The sequence below is a fragment of the Furipterus horrens genome, unplaced genomic scaffold, assembly GCF_987537825.1.
Source record: "Furipterus horrens unplaced genomic scaffold, mFurHor1.1.pri manual_scaffold_3, whole genome shotgun sequence".
Taxonomy (NCBI): domain Eukaryota; kingdom Metazoa; phylum Chordata; class Mammalia; order Chiroptera; family Furipteridae; genus Furipterus; species Furipterus horrens.
In genome coordinates this window covers 11,817,322-11,841,173 of record NW_028327173.1, presented here as the reverse complement: position 1 = coordinate 11,841,173, position 23,852 = coordinate 11,817,322, and the positions used below count along the sequence as shown (strand labels likewise).

Genomic DNA, 23,852 nt, shown 5'->3' with positions numbered 1-23,852 from the left:
GTGGCAGACAGCGCTGGGGGGCCTGGGAGGTCTAGGTCGACCTCACTCCCTGTCCAGCCACTGGTACTGGCCATCACCCAGTGTGCCTCAGTCCGTACCCATACCTCCACCCTCCAGCAGGCTCACCTGACTTCCTAGGTGGTGTGCTCGGGACCACATTTTAAGATGGCAAGAGTGAAACCTGCAAGGCCTCTTAAGGACAAGATTCCAGGACGCATCACTTCCGCCACATTCTGTTGGGTAAAACAAATTGCAGGCCTGATCATATTCAAGGGGACAAAGAGAATAGATTCCTTGTTTGGTTGAGAGAGGTGGCAAAGAATTTTTGGTGATTTCTAATCTTCCACATGTTCTTCTTGCCAAAGCAAATGATGGCCAAGCCCTAGGTCAGTGGGGTGGGATGATGCACTCCGCCCACAGCGGGGCCGGAGCGGGGTGAGTAGTTGGCAGGCAGTAATCCAGACTCTACGACTAACCCAGACTCATGCTGGGTGGGGGAGGAAGCACAGGCTTCGCAGTCATCTGGGACCTGGTTCTGAGTCCTGCCTCTGCTCGGCTGGGTAGCCTGGGTGAGGCAAGGACGCAGCCTCCCCGGACAGCCACCTCTCCATTTGCAGCAGGAGATTAATGTCACATCTGGGCAGTGGCAAAGGCCAGAGCGCACAGGAGTCAGGCAGCCACCCCAGTGCTGGGCCCTGGCCAACACATCCTCTGACCACCTTCAGGTCGAGGCCCCCATGCACTCTAAAGCTGCTCCCCCGGGGGAGGCTCTTGGGAAATTGTCATTCTATTTGCTGTCATCATTTTGCTCCTTTCCTCGTCATCTTTCCCGCAACCCATGCAGCAGACCATCTGACCATCTGCCAGGCTCCTCATTACAGAGAGCAACGTGATCTTATTAATAGGAACGATTCTCAATTTAGAGGAGAAAGGCATGTCTTTGGCTGCAGTTAGCATAAATTACATGTTAACGTCAGATGGCTAATAAAAGCCAGATCTTTAGGTCCCTTATCGACCCAATTGAATTAATTACCATTTTCCATTTGGCTGTGGCAATCGGAAGTGAGTTCACCCATCAGCTGCCTCTGGGAACGTGAGGCTGGAAACTGGCGGAAGGGAGGCAGGTGGCTCTGGGTGGCAGGGCTGGCTAGGGAGACACCAAGATGTTCCTACACCTCAGCCCTCTGGGGGATGGTTCCCAGAACGGCTGCCATACTGCCTCTTTCCTGGTCCTTGCTCCCTCCCCTGAATCTTGTGGCCCATCGATAAGACCTGGGGCTTTGGTGTTAGGTGGACGTGGGTCTGGATCCTGTCACTGACTCGCTATGGGACCTTGAACAGGTCACTTAGCCTCTCTGAGCCTCAGCTTCTTCATCTGAATATGGGGCTTAGAACACTTACCTCGAAGGCTCACCGAGAGATTAAAATGAGACGATGAATAAGGGAAGTACCTGCCCCAAACCCACCCCCTCTCTGAACTCCAGGTGACTGGTGAACAGTATGTAAAGAATACTTGTACCGACATAGACATCGTTGTGAGGGTTAGATGCAATAGTGCGCGCAAGTGCCGGCAAATTGTAAGAGCCCAGTAATTTTTATTGAGCATTCATATTATGCTGAGAACTGTCTTATGCTCCATAAAAGGGAGCTGGCGGTGGTGCCCGAGCAGCCCACAGATGGGTGACATGGCCATGGACAGAGTTAAGGAAACACGGGCCTGCCCCCGGGGTTGGGGCCTGCAGTTCCTGTTCCTTCCTGTCTCCAGAGCCACCCACTCCCTCCGCAACAGCCCCCTCCCACGTCCTGGCCTTTGCAACCGATGAGGCCTCTTCGCGTCCCCACCTGGCAGAGGTCGGGAGTGAATGATTCACCCTTTGCACAGAGCTGCTGTTTCTCTTCTAATTCCAGCTCTCGCTGTCTGGTTTCAGACAGGCCTGCTTGTTTAACAGCCAATTAATCCGCACACAGAGGAGACCCTCTCCTAATTGCAGGAAAGCTGTCACTCTCCGAGTTAGGGGGCGTGAAAGAGGAATTACCGTAATGCGTTTGAACCCACTGATGGTTCCTGGGATGCACTTGAGACCCAGTGGTGAAATGCAGTAATAAATCCCTTGGGTCGCCTACAACGCAGGGTCCTTCAGCCATCCTCCCCGATTCCCCACTCCCTCCCAGCTGTAGCTCACCCTCCCTTCTCTCTTCCCCAAGATCAGCTGCCTATAGAATTAACCATTTTCACCACTTCATCTTCCTTTTGGGGGCGATGTTTTAAAGATCAGGGAGTCACTGCTTTGCAGATATGTCACCATTCACAAGGTGGTCCTCACAGCCGACCTGCCCTTCCCTCAAGCTCAGTGCAGTCACTTCCTTTCAAATGAGTTCAAGTCTTGCAGAATGGCTGTGAGGGTGGGTGGTAACATGTGTCATTCATCTGAAAAGCCCCTGGCACATTGCAGGTGCTCACTAAAGGGAGCCTTTGCTGTTCTTCCATACCCAATTCCAGGGCAGCCACTTGGCTGGGGCTGACACCCTTAACCTGGGTGTCCTGGCCTTAGGTGGAGGCCACTGTATCCACCACTTCAAGTCCATAAGTACTTGGCTTAGGAAACAGAAAGAGTCACAAGAAGCCAGCCCCACAGGACATAGTCAGATGCTCAGCAAGGCTGCCAGGCCAGCTCTGCTCCTCTGACGTCTCCAGGCAGGTGGTCTGGGTCGGCAGAGGCACTGCAGGGGCTGGACCACGCTCCACTGTGCGTCATCCTGGAGATGTGCACAGCCTCTGCGGAGCTTTCTCCATCTGTTCTCGGGTTCTCGGAGCAAACTTGCCATGTATTCAGATGGGCTCAGGCTGGGTGGGAAGGACTGACTCCCAGTGGGAATCCCTTGCTTTTTGGACAAGTATTTGAATGCTTGGTGTGGCTGAGGAAGCTTCTCTTTCGACAGAAAGAGATCCAGATTGAACTGAAGCTTGCTGAGACCCCTACCACCTACTTGCATGACTGATTCATTCTATCGTCATCTTGCCAGCTAACAATTATGGAGCCCTTACTATGTGCCATGCACAGCTAAATACTTAACATGCCTAATCTGAGTTAATCCTCACAATAATCCTATGAGGTTTTGACTACCCCATTTTACCGACGAGGAAACTGAGGCTTACAGAGGTGTAGTCACTAGCTCATAGCTACAGGACTAGTCATGATGAGGCTGGAGTTTGGATCCGCAATGACTGACTCAGGCTCTTATTAGTGACTTGACCCCTAATCCTGAGAGCAGCCTATGGCCAGGATAATGATCTCCATTTTACACCTGGGGCTCAGAGTGAGGCAGTAATGTGCCTGCTGGGTCCATCGGGATTTTTTGGTTGCAGGTCCTGAGATTTCCATTCACTGTCCTTCCCTTAGCCACACCCAGAGCTCCTCTCTGGCCAACAAGGAAAACTGGGGGATTTGGGGCAATTCCATCTCCTCAGCCCAGCATCCCATGCCTTTATACCTGTTCTCGCCCTCCAGGATGCTCGCCCCTCCCCCAGCCTGCAGGCTGGAGCCAGCTCAGACATGCCCTTCAACAAATGGCTCAAAAATTCCATCCTCCAGACTCCCCATGAAAGGAAGCATTTTCTTAAATCCTCACCTGAGAACATGCTCATTGATTTTAGAGAGAGGAGAAGGGAGAGAGAGAGAGAGAGAGGGAAAGAATCATGGATGTGAGAGAGAGACATCAATCAGTTGCCTCTTGAATGTGCCCTGACCAGGGACCAAACCCATAACCCAGGCATATGCCCTGACCAGGAACTGAACCCATGACCTTGTGGTCTATGGGACAACGCTGCAACCAACAGAGCCGCACCAGCCCAGGCAGATTTAAAAGCATTTTGAAAAGAAAAGTTGCTCCTTGCAAAAAGGTGTAAATTGGTTAGACTTCAGATGGCCTGGCTTGCCAAATCTCTCTCTCTCTCTCTCTCTCTCTCTCTCTCCTCTCTCTCTCTCTCTCTCTCTCTCTCTCTCTCTCTCTCTCTCTCTCTCTTTCTCACACACACACACACACACACACACACACACGCAGCACCACCACCCCCAGGTTCTGAAAGGGAAAACACACTCACGATTACTGAGGTTACTGAGTTCCCGATGGAAAAGCAGCCCTTTCCTCCCAAGGTTATTTCTCTTGAAGCCGCACAGGGCACACAATGTCTTCAGACATCAGCCTCCCACACACCAGGGACAGAGTTGATCTCATTAGGGAGTCAGCAGCTCATGGGAAATGCCCGTTCACTTTGGGGACTAGAAGTAGACAAGGTGACCCTGTTATATTTCTTTGCCTCAGAGGGTACAGTGTGGGTTTGGTCACCGTGGGATGGAGCGTCTGTGCCTGTGCCCAGTGGCAATCATTTTATTACCTCTGGTCTTCACCACGTCCTCCTGAAGCAGATATTATTCATCTGTGTTACACAGGCGTAGACAGGAGGACTGAGACTCTGAGCCGGAGGGATTTGCCCTGAGTCAGAACAGGAAGGTGGCAGAGCTGAGATTCCCGCCCAATGCCCGACCCCTGAGTCTGGGTCATCCTACCCTGTCCGGCCACCTCCTGCCCTGCCTCACCCTTGACCTGGCTGTCTGTTTCAGCCCCCACCACACTGTTATGGGCACCTGCTTACAGGTCTCTGTCCCCTGCCAGCGTGTGCTCGGCTTCAGGATAGGCACTGTCTTTTTGGTTCATCGCCGGCGCAGGCCTTGGCACGGGGCGACACCCAGGATGTGTTAGTAGCTGATTCGTTAACGGAGACCATGAGAGCGGCCATCACATTTGCTGTGAGTGCTGCTTGCAGGAGATAGTGCCCAAGGCCTGTGGTGGTGAAAGGCTTGAGCTGCCTCAGCAAAGTAGACCCCACAGCCCCCGAGACCTGGGCCAGCTGGTTAGCCTATTGCCCAAACCCCTCAGTGGCCCAGGGCACCCGGCCACTGCACTTTCAGACTGCCCAGCAGGCACGCACAGCCAGCACATGCAGACCACGCAATGAGCCTGCCCACTCAAAACCAAGACAAAAGCACACCTGTCACATGTTTGTGCCTTTGGGCAGGAAATGAACAGTCCGCTCGCTTCTGACAATGGTCCATCTGCTGGCCAACAGGATCAGTTTGCTCTGGGAGTGACTGACCCTCTGACCAAGGGTATTTCTGGCCCCAGCAGGTGGTGAGGATGGGGTGGTGGTGTCTGATGCCAAGAAGAGCTGCTATCCAAGCACTCACTGCGAGACTCTGGGTCCCAGATCACAGCGGGTTGTTCTCTCTTCTGTGTATTTGCTTTACAAAGATTTCACAAATTAAGTAGTTGCAAAGTGAGCTCAATTCAGACCAACTCGTGGTAGCTGGCTGAGCCAGGAAATGGCCACATGAACCAGAAAACCAGCTCTGCTTCAGCTTACTTCTGCATTTATTCTCCTCTTCGTTCCCAAAGGATCGGAAGGGAATTAATTAGAGGCGTTACATATTGTCTCTGCCTGGTGGCCCTGTCCACGCAGTTGGAGAGACATCACGCGATGAGCCAGCTCGCCTGTTGGTGTATTCATTTAGCAAATAAAAGCCTGCAGGGCTGCTGGAGCCCATTAATTAAGTCAAGCCTGGTGCCCCATCCCTTCTCCAGCTGTAAGCTGCCTCCATGTAATCACTTTTCCCCGTCTTCAAGGTGCAAGGGACCGTGGCAACCAGCTGAGAATGATGAGCTGAAAAAAGAAACACTGGACCTAGAGTTTAGAAGCCTGAGTTCAAGTCCAGACTCAGCCAGTTACTGTCGGGGTGTCCTTAGGCAAGTCACTCCACCTCTGAGCTTCAGGCCAGCTAGTAAAATGGGATCCTGATGCCTCTCGGGAGTGTTCTGGGCCTTAGTAACCACCATTTATTGAACACTTGCTGAGTGCCAGGCACTATGCTAAACTAAGCACTTTGCCTACTTTCTCTCCTTTAATTACCACGAACCCTAAATTGTAGGTACTGATGTTCCTATTTTACCGAGGAAGAGGCTGAGGGTAGGGATGGTGTCCCTTTCCTTCTCCCCTGTGTCACCAGCACCTGGTACAGGACTGGGCACAATGATGTGCGCATGGTGGACCGCGCAACTGACCCTTCAGTACAGTGGAAGTGACAACACAGTGCATGGCACACAGTAGGCCCTCGGTAATTGGGGCTCCCCCCCCCATTACTTTACCCAGACGGATTTATCCAACGCCGTGGCACTCACCACGTCTGAGCTCACTGAAAACACTACTGTCTTTAGACCACTTGCCCAGGGGAGCAGTGAGTCAGCAGAACTTAGAATTCACCGGCCGTTTTCATCTAAACTCATGGGGTCTTTCCAAGAAGCTTGGCCAGGGATTCTGCCAGCTCCTTTTGAAGGCATTTGCTTCCTCTTGGGGCAGCAGACACACTTGATGTTGGCCAGGGAGGCAGCTTGTCCCCAGGTCTGACCCTAGGCCTTTCAGTAACACGATCTTAGCCATTTTGCACCCAGAGCTGATCAGAGCCCCATTAAGCAAACTCACAGGAGAGAATATCATCGCAGGTCCACCCGTCATTTGCAGATGGGCAGATGCCTGTGCTCACTGCCCAAGTTCCTGGGAAACAGTATGTGCCAGAGTCTTGTGGCGAGCACAGGGGTAGGAAGGGAAAGGTGTCCAGGGACATTTCTCTTCCTGATGACCATCCCAGTCTTGGGGACAGATCCCTCTCTAGTGACCATGCCTTCCCTCCTGGCCCTCCCCCTCATTCAGAATTTTGCATAAGCAAGTCTCTGCCTGAGCAGACAGTCCATGGAGAAGGAGCATTCTTGGGGGGCTGGGAGGGTTCCAAGCAGGGGAAGAAAACGCCCTAAGTCTCATTAATTTACATATTAATTAACCCTCTCAGTTCACGGCATTCTGTAGTGGAAACTGTGGGCTTTCTTTTCCTTGTATCCAGGATGTCCATGATCATCAAACCTGCTTAGCCAGCATTGTCAAAACTGTTACCTTTTAGAAAATTGCTAGGCCTGTCGTGCAGAACAGAAGATTAAAAAAAAATACCACTTCTGCCTGTGGGTTAATGCGTACCCCACACTTTGTGTTTTAATGATAGGACCTCAGTTTGGGGGCCCCCATCCCTGTCACCCCAGTACAGGATGTCCCTGGGTGAACTCTGACCTTTTAGGTCTCTAGTGTATTCTTCATTATTCTTCATTTCCTCCATCTTTTGTTCACCCCTTCATTTATTTATGTGTTTGTGCAAAGCCCCATCTCCTTCCTCAAAGGATCTGCAGGACTTCTTGGGAAGGCAACCACTTACGGATAAATACAAAGTATCAGGACCAGAAAAAACACAAATGTGAATGGGACACGTAGGCCAGTGGAGAGGCGCAGACGCAGGGGAGCAGGGCCTGGAGTGGTGGGAGCTTGGCCCCCCTAGCCAGGCCTGGTCTGAGTGCCAGCTCTGCCTCGTACCAGCTGAACAAACAGGTGCGGGTATTTAGTCTCTCGGCCTCCGTCTCCTCGCCTGTAACATGGGTCTAGTAATGCTTTCTGCAGAGGACGATGGGAAGGAGTAGGTGGGAAAGTACATGTGACGCACTTAGCAGAACGGCTGGGCCGTCATGGGCACCTGTAACCTCCATTTTTATCACCGTTATGGGTATTATAATACCTTCTCCTGTGATGACCCAGTTGCCGCAATTGAGCTGTGAATTTAGCTAGTAGCTTCCTAGCGATCAAAGCCAAAACGGAAGGCGTCAACTGCCTATTTCTCATTTCCATGAGGGCACGTGGAGGTGCCAGCTGCACAGGCAACAAGACCCTCCATTTCTACCTGACTTCCTCTGGGAGCTGCATCCTCTTTTGGGAGCTGAGCGCTCAGGTTCAGGCTTAATTAGCCATCAAAGCCTCAGACACCTCTGCCTTTGGCTGGCTAGAAAGGTCGGGGCTGGGGCTTGGGCCCGAAGACCTGGACCCAGGAAGAGAATGTCCTGGCTGGGAATCATCTCTCCAGGAAGCTGCCTGATTGACAGGAAGTGTGTAGCGGGGCTTCCGAGGAAACACAGCCTAGAGATCATGGCCGCTTCAGCTTTGGTGAGCACCTGGGTACTGGGAAGACTGTGAATGAGGTGATGGGTCCCAAGGTGGATTTTCATCTGGGTGATTTTACATTTTGTGATTTAGCAGTTGCTAGAGATGGAGGCTTTATCAGACTTATTGAACCTGGATCACAGGCTCAGAGAGCATCAGAAGGCAGGGTTAGTCCGTCCTGCCACTTTCCTCTGCAGAAGTTTGATGGAGAATAGCTGCTCATGTCCAAAATAAGAAACCGTTGTTCCAGTAGGGGGGTGGGGGGAAGGAAGCTGATGTTTATTGACAACCTACTATGTGCCAGGTAGGAACAGAATCTCATCTTGATCTTCTTCCCAGGCACCTTGGAAGGTGTGGACCTGGTTACACCTGGAAACAGGTGTTGTATTTTCCATTTGTACAGATGAGGAACCAGAAGCCCAGGGAGGTTAGGTGACTTGCCCAAGGGCCTTCATCACAACAGCTAGACATGAGGCCATTCTGAGGAGGGAACCTCTCCTCCAGATGGCAGGGAAGGCTTCCAGGAAGAGGTGGAAGGCCTTGAAGAGCAGGTAAACCTTGAGAGGCTGTGAGGGAGGCAGAAGGCCTGAGAGCCCAGGATTGACAAGAGCAAAGACCCAGGGATAGGAAAGTCAATGGTCCAAGAAGGCAGGCACCAGAGTCACGGTTTCTGCTGGGCAGTTGGGAGAAGGAAGGTTGGAGGGATGACCAGGATTCAGAACACAGGGGCTTGACCTGTTGGGTGAGAAGGAGAGACGGACGCAGCTCTGACTTGAGTCTTCCATTTTAACTTTTACTTGAGGTATTTATTTATCCATCATCAGCAGACTTCGGCTGAGGACCTACCATGTGCCAGGACCTGTGCAGGGCACAGAGGAGTCAGAGGTCAGCAGACTTCATCCCCACCTGGGATTTCAGATAGGGGAGGACCTCCCTTTGAACACAGTCTCTACCCTACTCCACTGGGGCTGCACATACCCGCCGGAGTCCTTTTCTCTCACGCCCCACTTCCCTAAGGCTGGGGTCTCCAGCCCCCAGTTTGGCCAACCTTGGATCCCCAGTAACAGGGTTTATCAAACTGCACAAAACAAAGCCAGCTGATTGAGTGCCTTTCATGTCAGGCCCTTGCCATCTAGTGTCTCTGTATTGGCACAGCCAGCCAGGGAGAGAGGGACACTTGTCCCTGGTTCTCAAGAGAACAGGGCCAGAGATCTCTGGGGGGTTGTTCACCATCACACAGCTTGTAAGCCCCAGAGCTGAGTGTGGGCCCCATCCCTGTCCAACCCCCACACCAGGGGCCCCTACCCTGCCCCATGGGGACCCTTGAATGTTATCGCTGAGTGGTAACCCAGCTTGGCCAGGCTGCACAGCTAGTTAAAGGCAGGGCCAACCAGGTCCACAGTCCCAGTCTCATGGCTCATCTCAGAGACTCCAGGGAGCAGCGGGCGCTCTGGGGTTGGGCAGCCCGCCCATTGGCAGGGCGCACTCACCCTCTAACTGGAAGGACATTCCAGGAAGCTCCCGCACCTGGCCAGAGAGACACCTAGAGCTTTGTGGTTGCCACAGCACCACCTTGTGGTGACGTTCAGTGGGGACACACACCTCCCAGAGGAGGGGGGCTCCTCCAAGCCCAGCACTCCATGGGCTTGCAACAGGGGCTGGCTGGGGCAGGTGTGACCTCCGTCCACTGAGGGCTTGTGCGGCACTAAGCCGCTGCACCTTTGTCCTGAGAAGTTTCTGTGCCACCTACTTATCCTTGTGGCTTACATTTATTAGGCACGAAAAGTACAAAGAGGGCAAGCAATTAATATTTACCAAGTACCTGCTGTGACAGGTGATTTTAGGAGTCATTTGGTGCGACCTTCCCAACAGCCCTGGAAGTTAGGGTTCTTGGGCCATTTTCCAGCTGAGGAAATGGACAGGTGCACTCCAGAAACAAGCAGGTGCGCTCCAACCCCAGCTCCCACCGCCGGGCAGCGCAGGGCTGGCATCGAACCGCTGCCACGTGTTATCAGAGCAAAAGTTCTGCCCACCTAAGCATGACTGGACTTGCAGGCAGCAGTTGTCTAACATGTGCTAACATGTTCGTTTAGTGACCTTTTTTGCCTAGGTGAAAATCAGGAGGAAATTATCTAACAAAAAATGTCTTAAAAGAAAGGACAAAGAAATAAAAATTGGATCCCATTAATGACAGGTGTTTTAAAATGACCAAAACACTGAAAAACAGGGTCACATGGCTCTTTTTTTTTTTTTTAAGGATGGGAACTCAGATCAAGTTGTTTGTGATCATTTTACAGCATCCCACCCATCACTGGGAGGCCCCTGTCATGTGTCAGACCCAGGTGGAGAAAATCATTGGCAGAGAGGAGGAAAATGAATGACCAAGGTCATGGACACACACGCATGCTCACAGGGACATCTAAAGACACTGGCTGGTCCACAGTCAGGGCTCCAGGTTGGCAGGGCCGTTCATGGAAGGAGACGGTGTGTTTATCCTGAAGACGTACTGCTGCCCCCAGCTGTATCAGTGCCCTCTGCCCTGACTGTTCCCACCTGCAGTTGTAAAGCTTAGGAGGGGGTAAGAGGACGCAACCGCAGGGAAATCTTGTTTTTGTATCGAGATCCAGTCAAGTTAAATAAATCCCTGGTTGAAATACGACGATCACCTTTTAAAATAGCTGTCAGAAAGCAAACCTGATGTTGAAGTCCCACGAACATCAAAGGTTAACTGGACTCACGGAAGAGAGAAAGACGGGGGCAGAAGAAGATGTGTGTTCTGTTTTTAATACACAATTTCAGAAGGTGTCACGGTTGTCAGAAGACATCTTTTGGTGCAAGATTATATTTGATCACAAAGGAAAATGGGACAGGCGAGTAGGAGAGAAAACGGAAGGATAACAAAGTTCCACTGTGCCACTTACTGTGTGACCTCGGACAAATGACTTAGAGTCTCTGAGGCAAGCTTTTCCCATCATAAAACGGGAGTGACTGTGCGTGCCTCCTCGGATCATGCTGAGGAGTAAAAGAAATAATAAATGTATAAAGCACTCAGCCTATCCTGAAGCAAGCTGTGCTAATGATAATGATGATGATGATGATAAAGGAGGAAGATTGAGAAATAGAACTCCAGAACATTTTTTTAAAGCCTTTGCAGCAAGCTCTCTCCAATCTCCTGTGTGGCCCCTGTGAATTCAGACCAGCATGACTGCCCATGATGTTTGCAGGATAAAACCACAGCAAAAGAGTTTGTCAGTAAGCTCACACAGATATGTTTCCACATCCAGACCCTGAGCCCCTAAACTCCCACTTGGCTGGAAACCACTTCTGAGCCGTCTCTAGAGGCCAGCTGAAATGCAGAAGAGGCTGTCGCTGGGTCAGCGGGCACTTTCATCTTCATGACAGCAGGCAGCACATATGATGGGATTTCGTTCCCTTCCGTGGAATCCCTCCACCAGTTGCTTTGTCCTCTGAGAGACCCAGCTTTTGTCCCCACAGCGGGGAGCAAGGAGGGTCAGGTGTGCAGATTAATGTCCCGGGTGCCAGGATGCTGGTCATAGCCATACCATTTTGCACGGCCCCATTAAAGAGATGGGGACCCAAAGGAGGAGATGAAAGCTTACTCTTCCCCTAAAGAATTCATCCCAAATCTCTATGATACATCCAAACGGCCTTCTTTAAGCAGTTCTGTCCAGCGTGAATCTTATTCCAGTGGCGGGTGAAGGGGTTCGTCTAAGCGTCCCCTTGGCCTGTAGCTCTGGCTCCCTTTCCCCCGTCTCTCTCTCTCCCCCCGTCTCCCTCCCTCTCCCTGTGGCAGCTTCTCTCTGTGTTTATCATGCTTGTGTGTGCGCATCTCTGGAATGGATTTCGTTTGTGTCAGATGCAATTCAGAGCATTTCCTTCAAGGTCTGTTTCCTGGGCCTGCAGTCTGGAGACCATTTCCTCCTTATCGCTCACTGCACACATGGCCCCCTGCCGGGAGGGGGCCAGTCTGTCTCTTTCATTTCTCAAACTTGAGATCCTTTGGTCTTTGCAGCCCAGGAGAATCTCATTACTGACAACGTGACAGGCATGTGGGAGCATGAGGTGTTGCCTTTCAGCCCCTTGATGAGATTTCTGGGTAACTTCCGGAGGAGGCTGTTTGGAACTACAGTGGTCCCTCACTGTATCACGGTTCACTTATCACGGCCTCACTGAATCGCGGGATTTTTAAAAATATATCTAATTATTTATCGCAGATTTTTTCGCTATATCGCGGGATTTTGCAGTACTGTATACGTGTGTTGTTAAAGTTACGTAGGTTTAAGAGTGTAGAATATGTTTAAGAACATAAGTAGTGTTTATAAAAGTGTGGGAAAGGTTAATAAGGGAGTGGGAAAGGTTCATAAGGTACTGGGAATAGTTTATAAGTGTGTGGGAAGGGTTTATAAAGCCTTAAAATATCTATAAATACTAAATAAATGTAAGGTTCCTACTTCGCGGACTTTCACCTGTCACGGGGGGGTCTAGAATGTAGTACCCACGATAAGTGAGGGAATGCTGTACCTGGGAAGCCCAGCGCAGGCCTGCCTCGCTTTAAGAGAGCCCGCTGTGTGGAAAAGACAGAAGGACAAGATAAACCGAGGAGCCAGGAGCCCCTTCGCTGTGCAAAAGGAGGCTCCGTGGGCTCTTAGAGAGAGTTGGCCCTGCTTGGTGCATTTTCAGAATGTTTAGCTTTATAAAAACTCAATTTACATACAATTTTTAAGACGAAGGCTATAGTGTAGGTGGAGGTTTGCTGTCGTATAGAAGCTGTCTGTTCTCAGCTCTCAATTTTTTTTTGAAAAGCTAAGACAATCTCCAGACTGAGAAGTGTCACGTGGCGAGTACCCTGTCAGCATTCCAGTGTGCGCAGCTGCAGGCGTGAGGGCTCATGCAGGGTAGAAACTGGTTTGTCTCAGCTGTGACGGGTAAAAGTGAGTGAGGATAGCTACCCAGCAATGTGAATGTGCTTACACTGCTGAACTGGGTGCATAAACATGGGGAGGCTGGTACATTTTTTATTGTGTGTATGTTACCATAATTTTAACATGTCTTTAGAAATAGGAAATGAGCAAGTGGTTTCTTTTTTAGTATGTATGTAGGTATGTGTATGTTTATTTATTTATTATTAGAGAGAGGGGATGGGAGGGAGGAAGAGAGGGTGAGAAACACTGATGTGAGAGAGAAACACGGATTGGCTGCTTCTCAGACTGAACACGCAACCCAGGCACATGCCCTGACTGGGAATCGAACCGGCAACCTTTCGCTTTGCAGGATGGCACCCAGCCAACTCAGCCATGGTTAAGCAGGGAGGTGAAGGAGGGAGGGAGGGGGCATATGGATGTCAGAGGCAAGAGCATTCAGGAAGAGGGAACAGCAAGGGGAAAGCCTGGCATGTTCTGGACCAGTGAGGCCAATGTGGCTGGAGCAGAGTGGGTCGGGGTGGGGGCGGCACGGGGACGATCACAGAGGGCTTTGCAATGGCTTTGACTTTTACTCCACGAGAGATGGGCCCCCGGGAAGGCTTTTGAGCTCAGGAATGAAATGACCCAACTTTCCCGCAGTATAATTCACATACTCAGAGAAGGAAAACTCTGACTCCAAAAAAACCTCCGCTGCCTTGCGGCATACCTCTTCAGGGGAAAGGCTAAGGGAGTAAACCCCGACAGAAAATCCGGAGCCGGAGTCCCTAAGGCGGTTTGACGTTGTAGTCAACACCGGCAACTCCTGCGGCGCACCTGAACCCAAGCTGTATTGACTCCGTCTTTCCCTTGGACCCTTCAGCTGCGAAGAGAGGGGGGGTCTGCTGCTTGGGCAACAGCAGACCCTCCATATCACCCTGCCCAGGCTCTGTAGCTTCAGCTTCACTGGAGAGGACACTCCAGCGTCATCGCAAGATGTTGATTCAACACGGGAGGAGACAGATACCATGTCACTCCTGAGTCGGACTGCACAGCCATTCTCGGCGGTGCAGATAGACTCTTAAGAAGCTACACCATCGTCTCTCGAGACGGATGGCTGCCGACGAATTCACATACTACAAAAGTACGATGCCATGGTTTTCAGCAAATGTATGAAGTTGTCCAACCATCACCACACCCCAATTTTACATTTCCATCACCCCCAAAAGATATCTCATGCCCGTGACTTGCATTTTAAAGGGCTCGTTTGGCTTCTGTGTTAAGAATAAAAATAAAAGGTAGAAGGAAAGAAGGTGTGGGAAAGAAATGTTCTTCACTGCACATGTGAGTGACAGACAACAAGGACTGAAAGTGGAGAAATAAAGACATGACTGATAACGATTTTCTTTAACTCTCAGCAATCTGGAACCTCCTTAATGCCAAAGTTATAACAGGAAAAAGGCCTCCCGCTTTCACAGGAAAAGTAGGGCATTAACAACATACAGAGAACTGTGTAAGGAACAAGAAATCCAAGCCTAAAGCTGTACCTGCCTGGGACTCTTGAACTTGAAGATGACAGAATGCAAGTTGGATCCTGCCCTCGTTTTCATTAAAAGTGTGACTGTGAAGCTATAGGACTGTCTTAATACCTTAAAAAGTCAGAAGGAAGAAGGTTGATGGAGCCATAGGAATAAATCTGAACACATTTCAGCGAACATCCATTGTCTCTGCAGCAAACAGGCGGTGAGGTGTCGTAGTTGTTCTAAAAATGTTCGATTCCGGTTTCTGTTGTTGGTCTTGAAAAGTGGGGGCATCTGCGCTGAATTCTCCCCATGATGTGAGGCATCATCAGTGCCCATGGGAGGGGCCTGCTCGATGCTAACGGCAGTCCCTGAGTCAGGATTTTCCACGTTTTACCTGGGCTGCTGAAATCTTCTGGTATGATAAGGTTTGGGACTTTTTTTTTTCATTCCCAGCCTCTACTAGAGCGGACATCTGCTTTGTTCTAGCGCAGGTTCCCTCCTGGACGGGAAGGGTCGGTCAGGCCGGGGTGGCTCTGAGCTGCCCCACAGAAGTCCACCTTTGGGCAAGTCTGAAGTGATTCTCGCCACGTCGCAGAGAGCAGATCCTCTCTAAAGCATCAGAAGGGCGTGTCTGCGTGTGGCAACAGTCTGGGGACAAAAGAGGAAAAGGTTACGTAAGACAGTGGCCAGCCAGCAGCTTCAGAGATGGGGAAACACGTTTCTAGCTCGCCGACCAGCCTGACTTGATTTGGCTGTGCCCTGGATGGTCCCCATGAGGCTTAACTGCTTCACTCAGTCCAAGGTCACAAGCAACTCCTTTTTTTTCCGAAACAGCTTTCCTGTTCCCTAGCGGCTCTGGGCAACTCCATAGGGAATCCTCCATGACCACTTCTGGCCACGAGGGGTCCCAGCCCTCCAGGAGTCGGCACCCTGGGCTGGGTTCTGTGGACAGAGCAGGTGCCTTGAGGGGCCAGCCCCAAGAGAGAGCTGCTGAGCTCAGTCTTTGGCCCTGGGTCCATAACCGTTTGGCACTGTAGGAGCAATGATAACCGACATGCGATCGCTGTGCATTGTGTCGTTACTTCAAACAGCGGAAAGCATGGCCCCTGGGACCCAGCAGCTCTCTGTACAGCCTGGGTTCTGGTCCCAGCTTTATTCCCACTACCTTTGTGACCTTGCACATGCCCCATCCCTCTGAGACTCGGTTTCCTCATCTGCCAAGGGAAGAAGGGGTTGGAATAAAATCTCGTGCTCCACAGCTTTGCCAGCAACATCAGCCCCTGGATAGCCCTGACATCAAAGGGTATCTGAGTCAGCCTTGCCGTCAGGAATAAACTGCCAGCTCACTGAAGCTTTACGTCCTTCTGCCATCTCCCTGGCAGCAGGAAGAGTGAAATCAGAATTCTGTGCATGGCACCTTTTAATAGCAGAACCAGAGGAGCGCTCAGAGAACTTGGTACTCCAGGGTTCTCAAACATCTTTTAGCCCAGAACCCTTTACTCAGACAAACCCTGACATGGAAACCCAAACAGAAAACAGTTCCATGCACTCTGGTAAGACACTGGAGCCCAGAGAGAGAAAGCCAGCTGTCCCCATGTCACTCAGCAAGAGAGTGGCACATCTGGGCAGAGCTGTCCCCTCCTGGGCCCATTCTCCAGGGGTGACACTGAGCGTGCAGCTTCCCAAGATGCGCAGGAACTTGGAATCATATAAAAGCACCACGTGTGGGAAACTGGGATTTGAACCCAGGGCTTTGCAATTGCAAAGTGCATATCCTGGCTTTCCTGAGGGGTGACAGTTCATTCATTCATTCAAATCTTAACTAAGCACCCAGTACACAGCAAGCACTGTTCTAAGCCCATACAGATGTGAATAAGGGAGCCAGAGCACCTGTTCTCATTGAACCTAGATGTCAGAGGAGGAGACAGGCCTAAGTGATATGTGACAGGAAGAAAATGCAGCCGAGTGAAGCGATACAGAGTGACGGAGTGGGGGCTACGTGTGCCCCTCTCATTGGTTAAGAGCCATGCTAATCAAAGTGTAGCATGCCCAACTGCGAACTGTTGATTTCCAGTCTGAAACAAGATAAAAAACATGCCTCTTCCCTGTTTTTACAGGACAGACAGTCCGTGGAGCAGCCCTGGTCCGTGAAATGCACTTTTAATAACTCTGGCCTAAAATATCCCTGAACATTAGGTCACTGTTGTGTATTGACTTGTTATGACTTTGAATCCAAATGTTTATAACTTAAGTGAAATTGTTTTGATCTAAAGGATAAATTTGTTTGCATTGTCATCAGAATTGTCGTATTACTGAGTGTTTATTGACAGAAACGTATGGAAAAGCAACTACCAAGTAGTGAACATTTACATTTTAAATACCAAGGGTCTATGAAGATTTACTGAGTGTTCAGTGTAGGCAGGGCTACTGTCTGCTGATCTAACTTGCTCTCCGAAAATGTTAGGACATTAGCTCCAGCCGCGTGCAAGGCTGCTCTGTGCCAGCAGTAGTGAAGGCCGAGCAACGGCCCCATGAAGGCGAGGATCTTGCCCAACACCGGCACCTTCGTTCTACAACCTTAGGGAGCGCTGGCCGCCAGACAGCAGCTCTTGGTTGGCTAAGCCAGATCTTCCAAGAACCAGCAAGTAGAAGGTTACACCTCAGTGAAACCTGGACTTTGTTTCTTCTGTCACCTCTTTGCCTGGAACAATAGTGTAATGAACCTATCATCACTGTGGAGTACGTTATTTCTTTATTGGCTTATTAAGAGACATTATTCTGTGTGTGATTGGCTTGTGAAATATTACTATAAATCATAATCTCCACAGTGAGCCTGTGTTCGATAGTTTATTGGCAAAGACAGCCTTGGTCTCTGAGCATAATTTTGCCATGAACAGAACGGAGCCACTGATGAGTATACTTCCCATCCCGAGACCCCATCGCCCATCCCCTCTTCACTCCCACCTCCCCACCACGCTGCACAGGCCCCCGGGGGACTATTGTCAAGGAGGGTTGTGGTGTCTCCCACCTGGCACGTGCGATGACCCAGAGCCCATCAGTTCCTTTGAAGGGAAGACATCCCATCAGAGTCCATGGTGGAAATAGACCTGAGTCCCAACTCAGGCTTTGTCACTTACTAGCCATGGGATCTTGAAAATATCTTTGGTTTTCCTTAACTCTAAAATGGAAATAATGGTGCTTTACAGGAACAGCTCAGGTACGTGAGGGGCTCGACCCAGGGCTAGAACTCAGAAAGTGGAAGCTCCCATTACTGTGCACACGTGTGTGTATGCATGAATCTGTGTTTGCAAGTGTGCATAAGCATGTGAGTGCATTGTGCGCACATGTGTGTGCATGAGTGTGTGTGCACTGTGTGTGTGGATCCATTTCCTCCACCACTGTTGGAGAGTCCCTCCCAGGACCCACTGTGGCCCGGGACACTGATGGCCTTTTCTGGGTCTCTCACCAGATTGCCAAGGGATCATTGAGGACGTCGTCCTGCTGGGGGCACCTGTGGAAGGAGAAGCCAAGCACTGGGAGCCTTTCAGGAAGGTGGTGTCTGGAAGGATTATCAACGGCTACTGCAGGTCTGTTCAAACCCGAGCCGGTGGGGAGGTGACAGCATTCACTGAGCAGCTAGTGTACCCAGGCCCTGTGCTGGGGACATAGGGACCAGGGGCACTGGCCTGTCCATGTTCTGAACTGGGAAGCCTGCATCCCCCTAGGAGACAGATCCTGAAAACAGTCTCTCAGGGTCAGGCCTGAGGCCAACCTATAGGGGAGATGGACTTGTCACCGTGACCTGGGGGAAGGGGAGACACAGGTAAGTGGGACAAACACTGAAAAACAAAGATTGGGCCTCAAACGGGAGGTCTTCCGATGCTGACCAGGGTTATGACGATGGTTAAACAATTTATAGAATCATACTTGTTAAGTACGTGCAGATGATGTTACTGTTCACCACCACCATCATCATCAGCTACTCGGGATATTCATTCAGCAGCCCCTGAGTGACTCAGCAGCCTCATGCGGGGCACTGCGCTGGGGCTGCAACAGGCAGTAAGCCCAGCCCCGCGGACCCCAGCGTTCGGTGGGGAAAACAGGCAGGAAAGCCGGCTCTTCCCTGGAATGGTGCACGTGTTAGTGACAGACTTGCCCTGAGCTGATGGGGGCAACTTCTAGGCTTTGCGTCTGTTTCCTGCTGGGCTTGTGAGCTGAGTGCCTTGGGGCCCCCCCAAACCCCAGGAAGGTATTATGTGATACACAGGCTACAAACCAGATTATCTTCCTGGAATCTAAATCATCATTCTGAATCCTGAAATCAGTAGGCCCCTGAAGATTTTGGACAGGGGACCCATATTTTGAGGTCACTGCCACAAAAGCGCAGAGTACTGACTGCAACACCAGAGAAGATGACATTCCAAGCCCAGGTCCCCAGGAGAGGCTTGACGTTTCAGAAGCAGTGAGGGTGCATGACTAGGGGTAGAGAGCAAAAAGGGAAAAGACGAAAGAAATGACCCTGCAGTACTGGTGGAAGGTGGCTGGCTCCATTAACACAACTTAAAAAATAACAGTTAAAAAAAATAAGGAGGGAGGACTTGTTGGGGAAGTTTCCAGAAGGCAGCTGGCGGCACAGCCCTGGAACGCAGAGGACTTAGGACTGCAGCAAGTACCAGCGGTCAGCTTCAGCTGCAGCCAGAGGGACTGGTGAGATCGTTTGAAAGGCAGTGTGTAGAGAAAAGAGGAAATGCTGGCTTCCCAAGTCTAAGGACGATATTTCGGGGTGGGAGGAGGAAGAGGCTCCAGCCCAAGGTTCGGGCCACTCCAGATCCTCCTACACACTGTGCCCGAGACCTTACGCTGGGCATGGGAATAAAAAGGTAGACACCTTGAGAGATGCTCACGTCTAGTTGAAGGGACATGTGGAAATAGGCAATTATTTTTGAAAACCTAAAAATGCAATCATGAAGCAATGGAAAGGGGGGAGGATATAACAAGTATAAGACTTACCACCTGCCAGACCCTGTCCTTGTTATAATTATCCTTTTTAATGCTCCCAGAACCCCGTGGTGTTAGTATTATGAATCCAGTCTTTAAAGTGAGGAAACTGAGGCTCATAGAGGTGAGGTCAAAAGGCCAATTCACTTCCATTTTGATCTAAGGCCAACCATCCTAAAGTAGGACCAGGACCCAACATTGGAATAGATTTGGAAGTCTTTATCATTTTGGTTATTTAGCCCACAGGAACAGCTGTGTACTTCAGAGCCAAAGATAAAGAGGGTACTTAGCCATCGAGGGAGAGCAGTGACCAGGACACGGGCGCAGCCAATCACTTTGTCTCTATCACACATGCTCGGAGCTGAGCTTTTAGAACCAGGGTATGGTAGAAGAACAAAGAAACAGAAGACAAAGAGCTCAGGAAGAAAAAAGTATGTTTAAGAAAATGGCCAGCCCTAGCTGGCATGGCTCAGTGGATTGGAGCATTGTCCGATACACCACAAAGGTTGCGGGTTCAATTCCCAGTCAGGGCACGTACCTAGGTTGCAGGGTCAATCCCTGGCTGGGGCACATATGGGAGACAACCAATCAGTCTCTCTGTCTCTCTCTCTCTCTCTCTCTCTCTCTCTCTCTCTCTCTCTCTCTCCCCCCAATTCTCCCCTCCTTTCTCTCCCTCTCTCCCTCTCCCTCCCTCTCTCTCTCTCTCTCCCTCCATCCCTCCCTTCCTTCCTTCTTCCTTCCTTCCCTCTCCCTCTCTCTCAAATCAATAAATATATATCCTCGGGTGTGGATAAACACATTTTTTTTTTTTTTTGGCTCCACTGTTTTCCTATTGAGTAGCTTTGGACAAACAACTCTGAATCTCAGTATTCCTGCCTATGAAATGGGAATCATAGTCCCTTCTGCACAGGGCTTCTAGGAAAATTAAATGAGATTATGTAGGAATAGGGCTGGCATTTGATAGGTGCACACTAAACTACAGCAGATATAAGTACTATTACTGGGCATACGCACATAGCACATGTCTTTTTGGTGCTTTTCATAAACAGTAAGGGAAGGAATTAAAATTGCATGTGTGCAATATGAGATCAACAAAACCTTATTAAACCCATCTGTTCTATTGAGAACCTGAGGCTAATAAGCTTGCTTTTCAATTATTTTGTGAAATCCTGGGCCATTTCTCTAGAGAAAGAAAGGAGGAGAAGGAGGAAGAGGAAGAAGAGAAGAGGAAAGGAACATAACAGACAAAAACAATAATTGTAGTTTCTTGGTAAATTGAGCACCAATCAGACATTTATATTCTTGGCTCCCGAAGGCATTTTAGTTGCATGAACCTACTTAAATGTGGAATGAGAGGGTGAGGGGAGCTTCAGGCAACACTACGTAACTATGTACACTTATAAATTTATAATGTACATTAATAAAGCTCTATGCAAATTTCTTCTCTTACCTGGGCTTTCGCAAACCCCCTGGAAGCTAGCTGGCAAATGATACTGCTCCCTGTTGTACCGTGAGGAAATTAAAGTTCAGAGAGGGTCAAATACTTGACCAAGATCACACAGCAGAGCTAGGATGTGAAGTCAGGCTGACTCGTCTCACCCCACAATGAGATGGTTTCATCCTGAGCTCCCCAGGGGGACTCCTGTGGTCTCTGCTCCAGGTGCCATGTGGGTGGGAGATGATGGTAGAAGGAGGAGCAGGGAGGATCCCTGCCCGCAAGTGGCTCCAAGCCTGTGAGTAGCCAAGGAGGGCCTTTCAATACACCATGTGATGGCAAATCAAGGATTCAGCTGTGAGATTCACACATCAGCATCACCTGAGGGCCACAGCCATGCCCTTGACCTTACCCTGGGAGCTTCTGATGCAGTTCTGGATACAGGACATGGCCCTGAGGCACAGTCCTGCCTAGAATGGGGGAAAGCGACAGGAACACACGCACACAGGATATGTGACAAATGTCAAAAAAGGAGCATGTTCTGGGCACATAAGGGCAAAGGAGGGATCATACCTAGAGAGGCTCAGGGGCAGTCCCTGGGGAAGGTGACATCCAAGCTGAGTTTTGAAAGGATGGACAAGAGCCCATCAGAGACTAGAAGAGCAGGCCAAGCAGAAGGGCCACCCGCACGCGAAGGCCCAGAGCAGGAGGTAGAATGGTACTGGATGCTTCCTGGGTGCCTGCGTGTGAGCCCTGTGGGCATGGGACGCCTGCTCAGTGCACGTGCCTGCCTGCCCTCAGTGGAGACCAAAGCTCAGAGGGGTCAGGTCACTCACCCAGGGTCATACAGCTAGTAATTGACAAGGCAGGACTTGGACCTGGCTCCGTGGGGCCCACGCCAGCCAGAGAGGCAGATGAAGGATGTTGAGTGCCAATAAAAGCCCTGTGGTTTGTTCAGCAGTTTAGACTGTAGGGAACCCTCTTACATAAGTTCCTGTTCTGTCCCTACAGGTGTGTAAGTACAACTTACATTTTAGGTAGAGTGTTGTTATAGTTAGGACAGACGTTTTGGGAGGAATGATTCTGACTTTGCTGCCTTATAACTACTATTTATGGACCGCTGTCATACCCAGCTTTTGATGCACATACGTCTGATGATTAGTCCAATGGAAGAACTTGAATTCATGTACCTTCTACTCCCCTTAGCAACCCGTTGTTAGAGACAGTGCTTGATAGTAAGATTATCATTGGGGCTTGTGAGCATTGCTCTCTGGAGAGAATTGAGGAATTTTCTAGAAGAGGAGGCATGCAGGCAGTGGGGGGTCATGGTTAGCTTCTAAGGGGGGGAGGGCCATGGTCAGATGAGTGTTTAAGGAGGGCCATGGTGGCTTGAGATGGTGAGGCCAGAGGAGGGTGAGCAGGGAAGGGGCCGTGGCATCAGTCTGGGGGTGTCTGGGATGCCTGATGTCAGGGCTGGAGCAGAGGGCTGGGTACGGAGAGGGAGGGGCGCTAAGACTCAGCAAGACTGATAAGTTGACCACAGGGGGAAGGGCACCTAAGACGTTGCCCTGCTGGTTTCTGCTTGAGGGTCGGGGCAGTGACGGTGGAGAAAGAGCCAGGGACTAATGAGTTCAGCTGGGGACACAGCAGGGCCGTTAGGGGGCCCCTCAGCTCTGGCCAGTCCTTCTAGGGGCTTCCTGGGTGGTAACCACACGGGCCCCATGTGGTCGGAGACCACAGAGGGAGCCTGGAGAGCCTCACCACACCCTGGGCCCAGAAAGCTGGGGGTACTCTCAGCCATCCCCCGCCCCCCTCCCTTCTTTCAAACAAGTATGTAGAAAATAGTGGACTCAAGTTGCCACACACAGCAGAGTTGCAATTGCTCTAAATAAAAGACAACCAGATGTGCTAAGTTGGCCTTGAGTCCCAGACGCAGAGGGGAGGACAGAAGTACATGTTCACATGCATGTAAATGCCGTGTATGTCAAGGGCATGGCTCTCGGCCGGCCCAGCTTAACCCCAGGAGAAAGCTCTGGGGACGCGAGGAGGAAGGCTGCCTCACAGACCTCAGACCACGTCCCCCACAGACAGTGAGTGCTCTTGCCCCTGGAGAACAGGCAGCAGGGGCCCAGGGCTGTGACCTGCCTGAGTGGCCATCCTTGCCTCCTCTGAGATGGCCAAGGGCAGGGAGACCTGCAGGCTGGGTCAGGCCTGGCTCAAGGCAGAGCTGCCGCCTTCAGCTCACAGACAAACGGGGCCCTACACCCAGAGTTCCACCCTGCAGAGCACGGTGGCCCCCAGTTCCGAATGGTCCTCCCCTCCAGGAGGATCCTGCTGCCTTCCTTTCTTTATACCCTGGGAGCCCGGGACCGGCCACGCAGGGAACTGGGAACCCCTCTGAGCTCAGAGCAGGTCTCCTGCTCAACGTGCTGAGCTGTCAAGAGCTTCATCCGCGTCCTCATTCACTCATTCATTCACTAGATCCCCACCTGCTGCATGCCGGGCACTGTTCTCGGCTCTGGGCACCCACCAGGGGGCAGCGCAGACACCTGTGCAGAGCTCCCACCCCACGGGTGCAGTCAGGGCCCTGGTTTCCTACTGAAGCCCCAGTCCCACCAGACTTCCCTGGGCCAGGTGGGGCCCACCCTTGTCTTGGGGCTCCCCAGAGGCTGATGTTCACCCGCTCTGTGCCCGCAGCGGAGACTGGCTGCTGAGCTTCGTGTACCGCACGTCCTCGGTGCAGCTCCGGGTGGCCGGCCTGCAGCCCGTGCTGCTGCAGGACAGGAGGATGGAGAACGTGGACCTGTCCCCCATCGTGAGTACCAGCGCCCGGCCCTTACTCTGTGTTTGCGGGGCAAGGGTGGGGGTTGGGGGAGAGCTTCATTAACCAG

The 23,852-nt window shown here is 51.1% G+C and overlaps 1 protein-coding gene across 1 annotated transcript in view; it reads left to right on the top strand.

Annotated features, from left to right (window-relative positions):
• The window catches only part of TMCO4 (transmembrane and coiled-coil domains 4), a 75,271-nt gene that overhangs the window by 45,616 nt on the left and 5,803 nt on the right, over nt 1-23,852 (top strand). The window contains exons 12-13 of the mRNA XM_090268710.1: nt 17,998-18,115; nt 23,659-23,776. Coding sequence (XP_090124836.1) covers nt 17,998-18,115; nt 23,659-23,776 — 236 coding nt within the window. The remainder of the gene's footprint in view (nt 1-17,997; nt 18,116-23,658; nt 23,777-23,852) is intronic.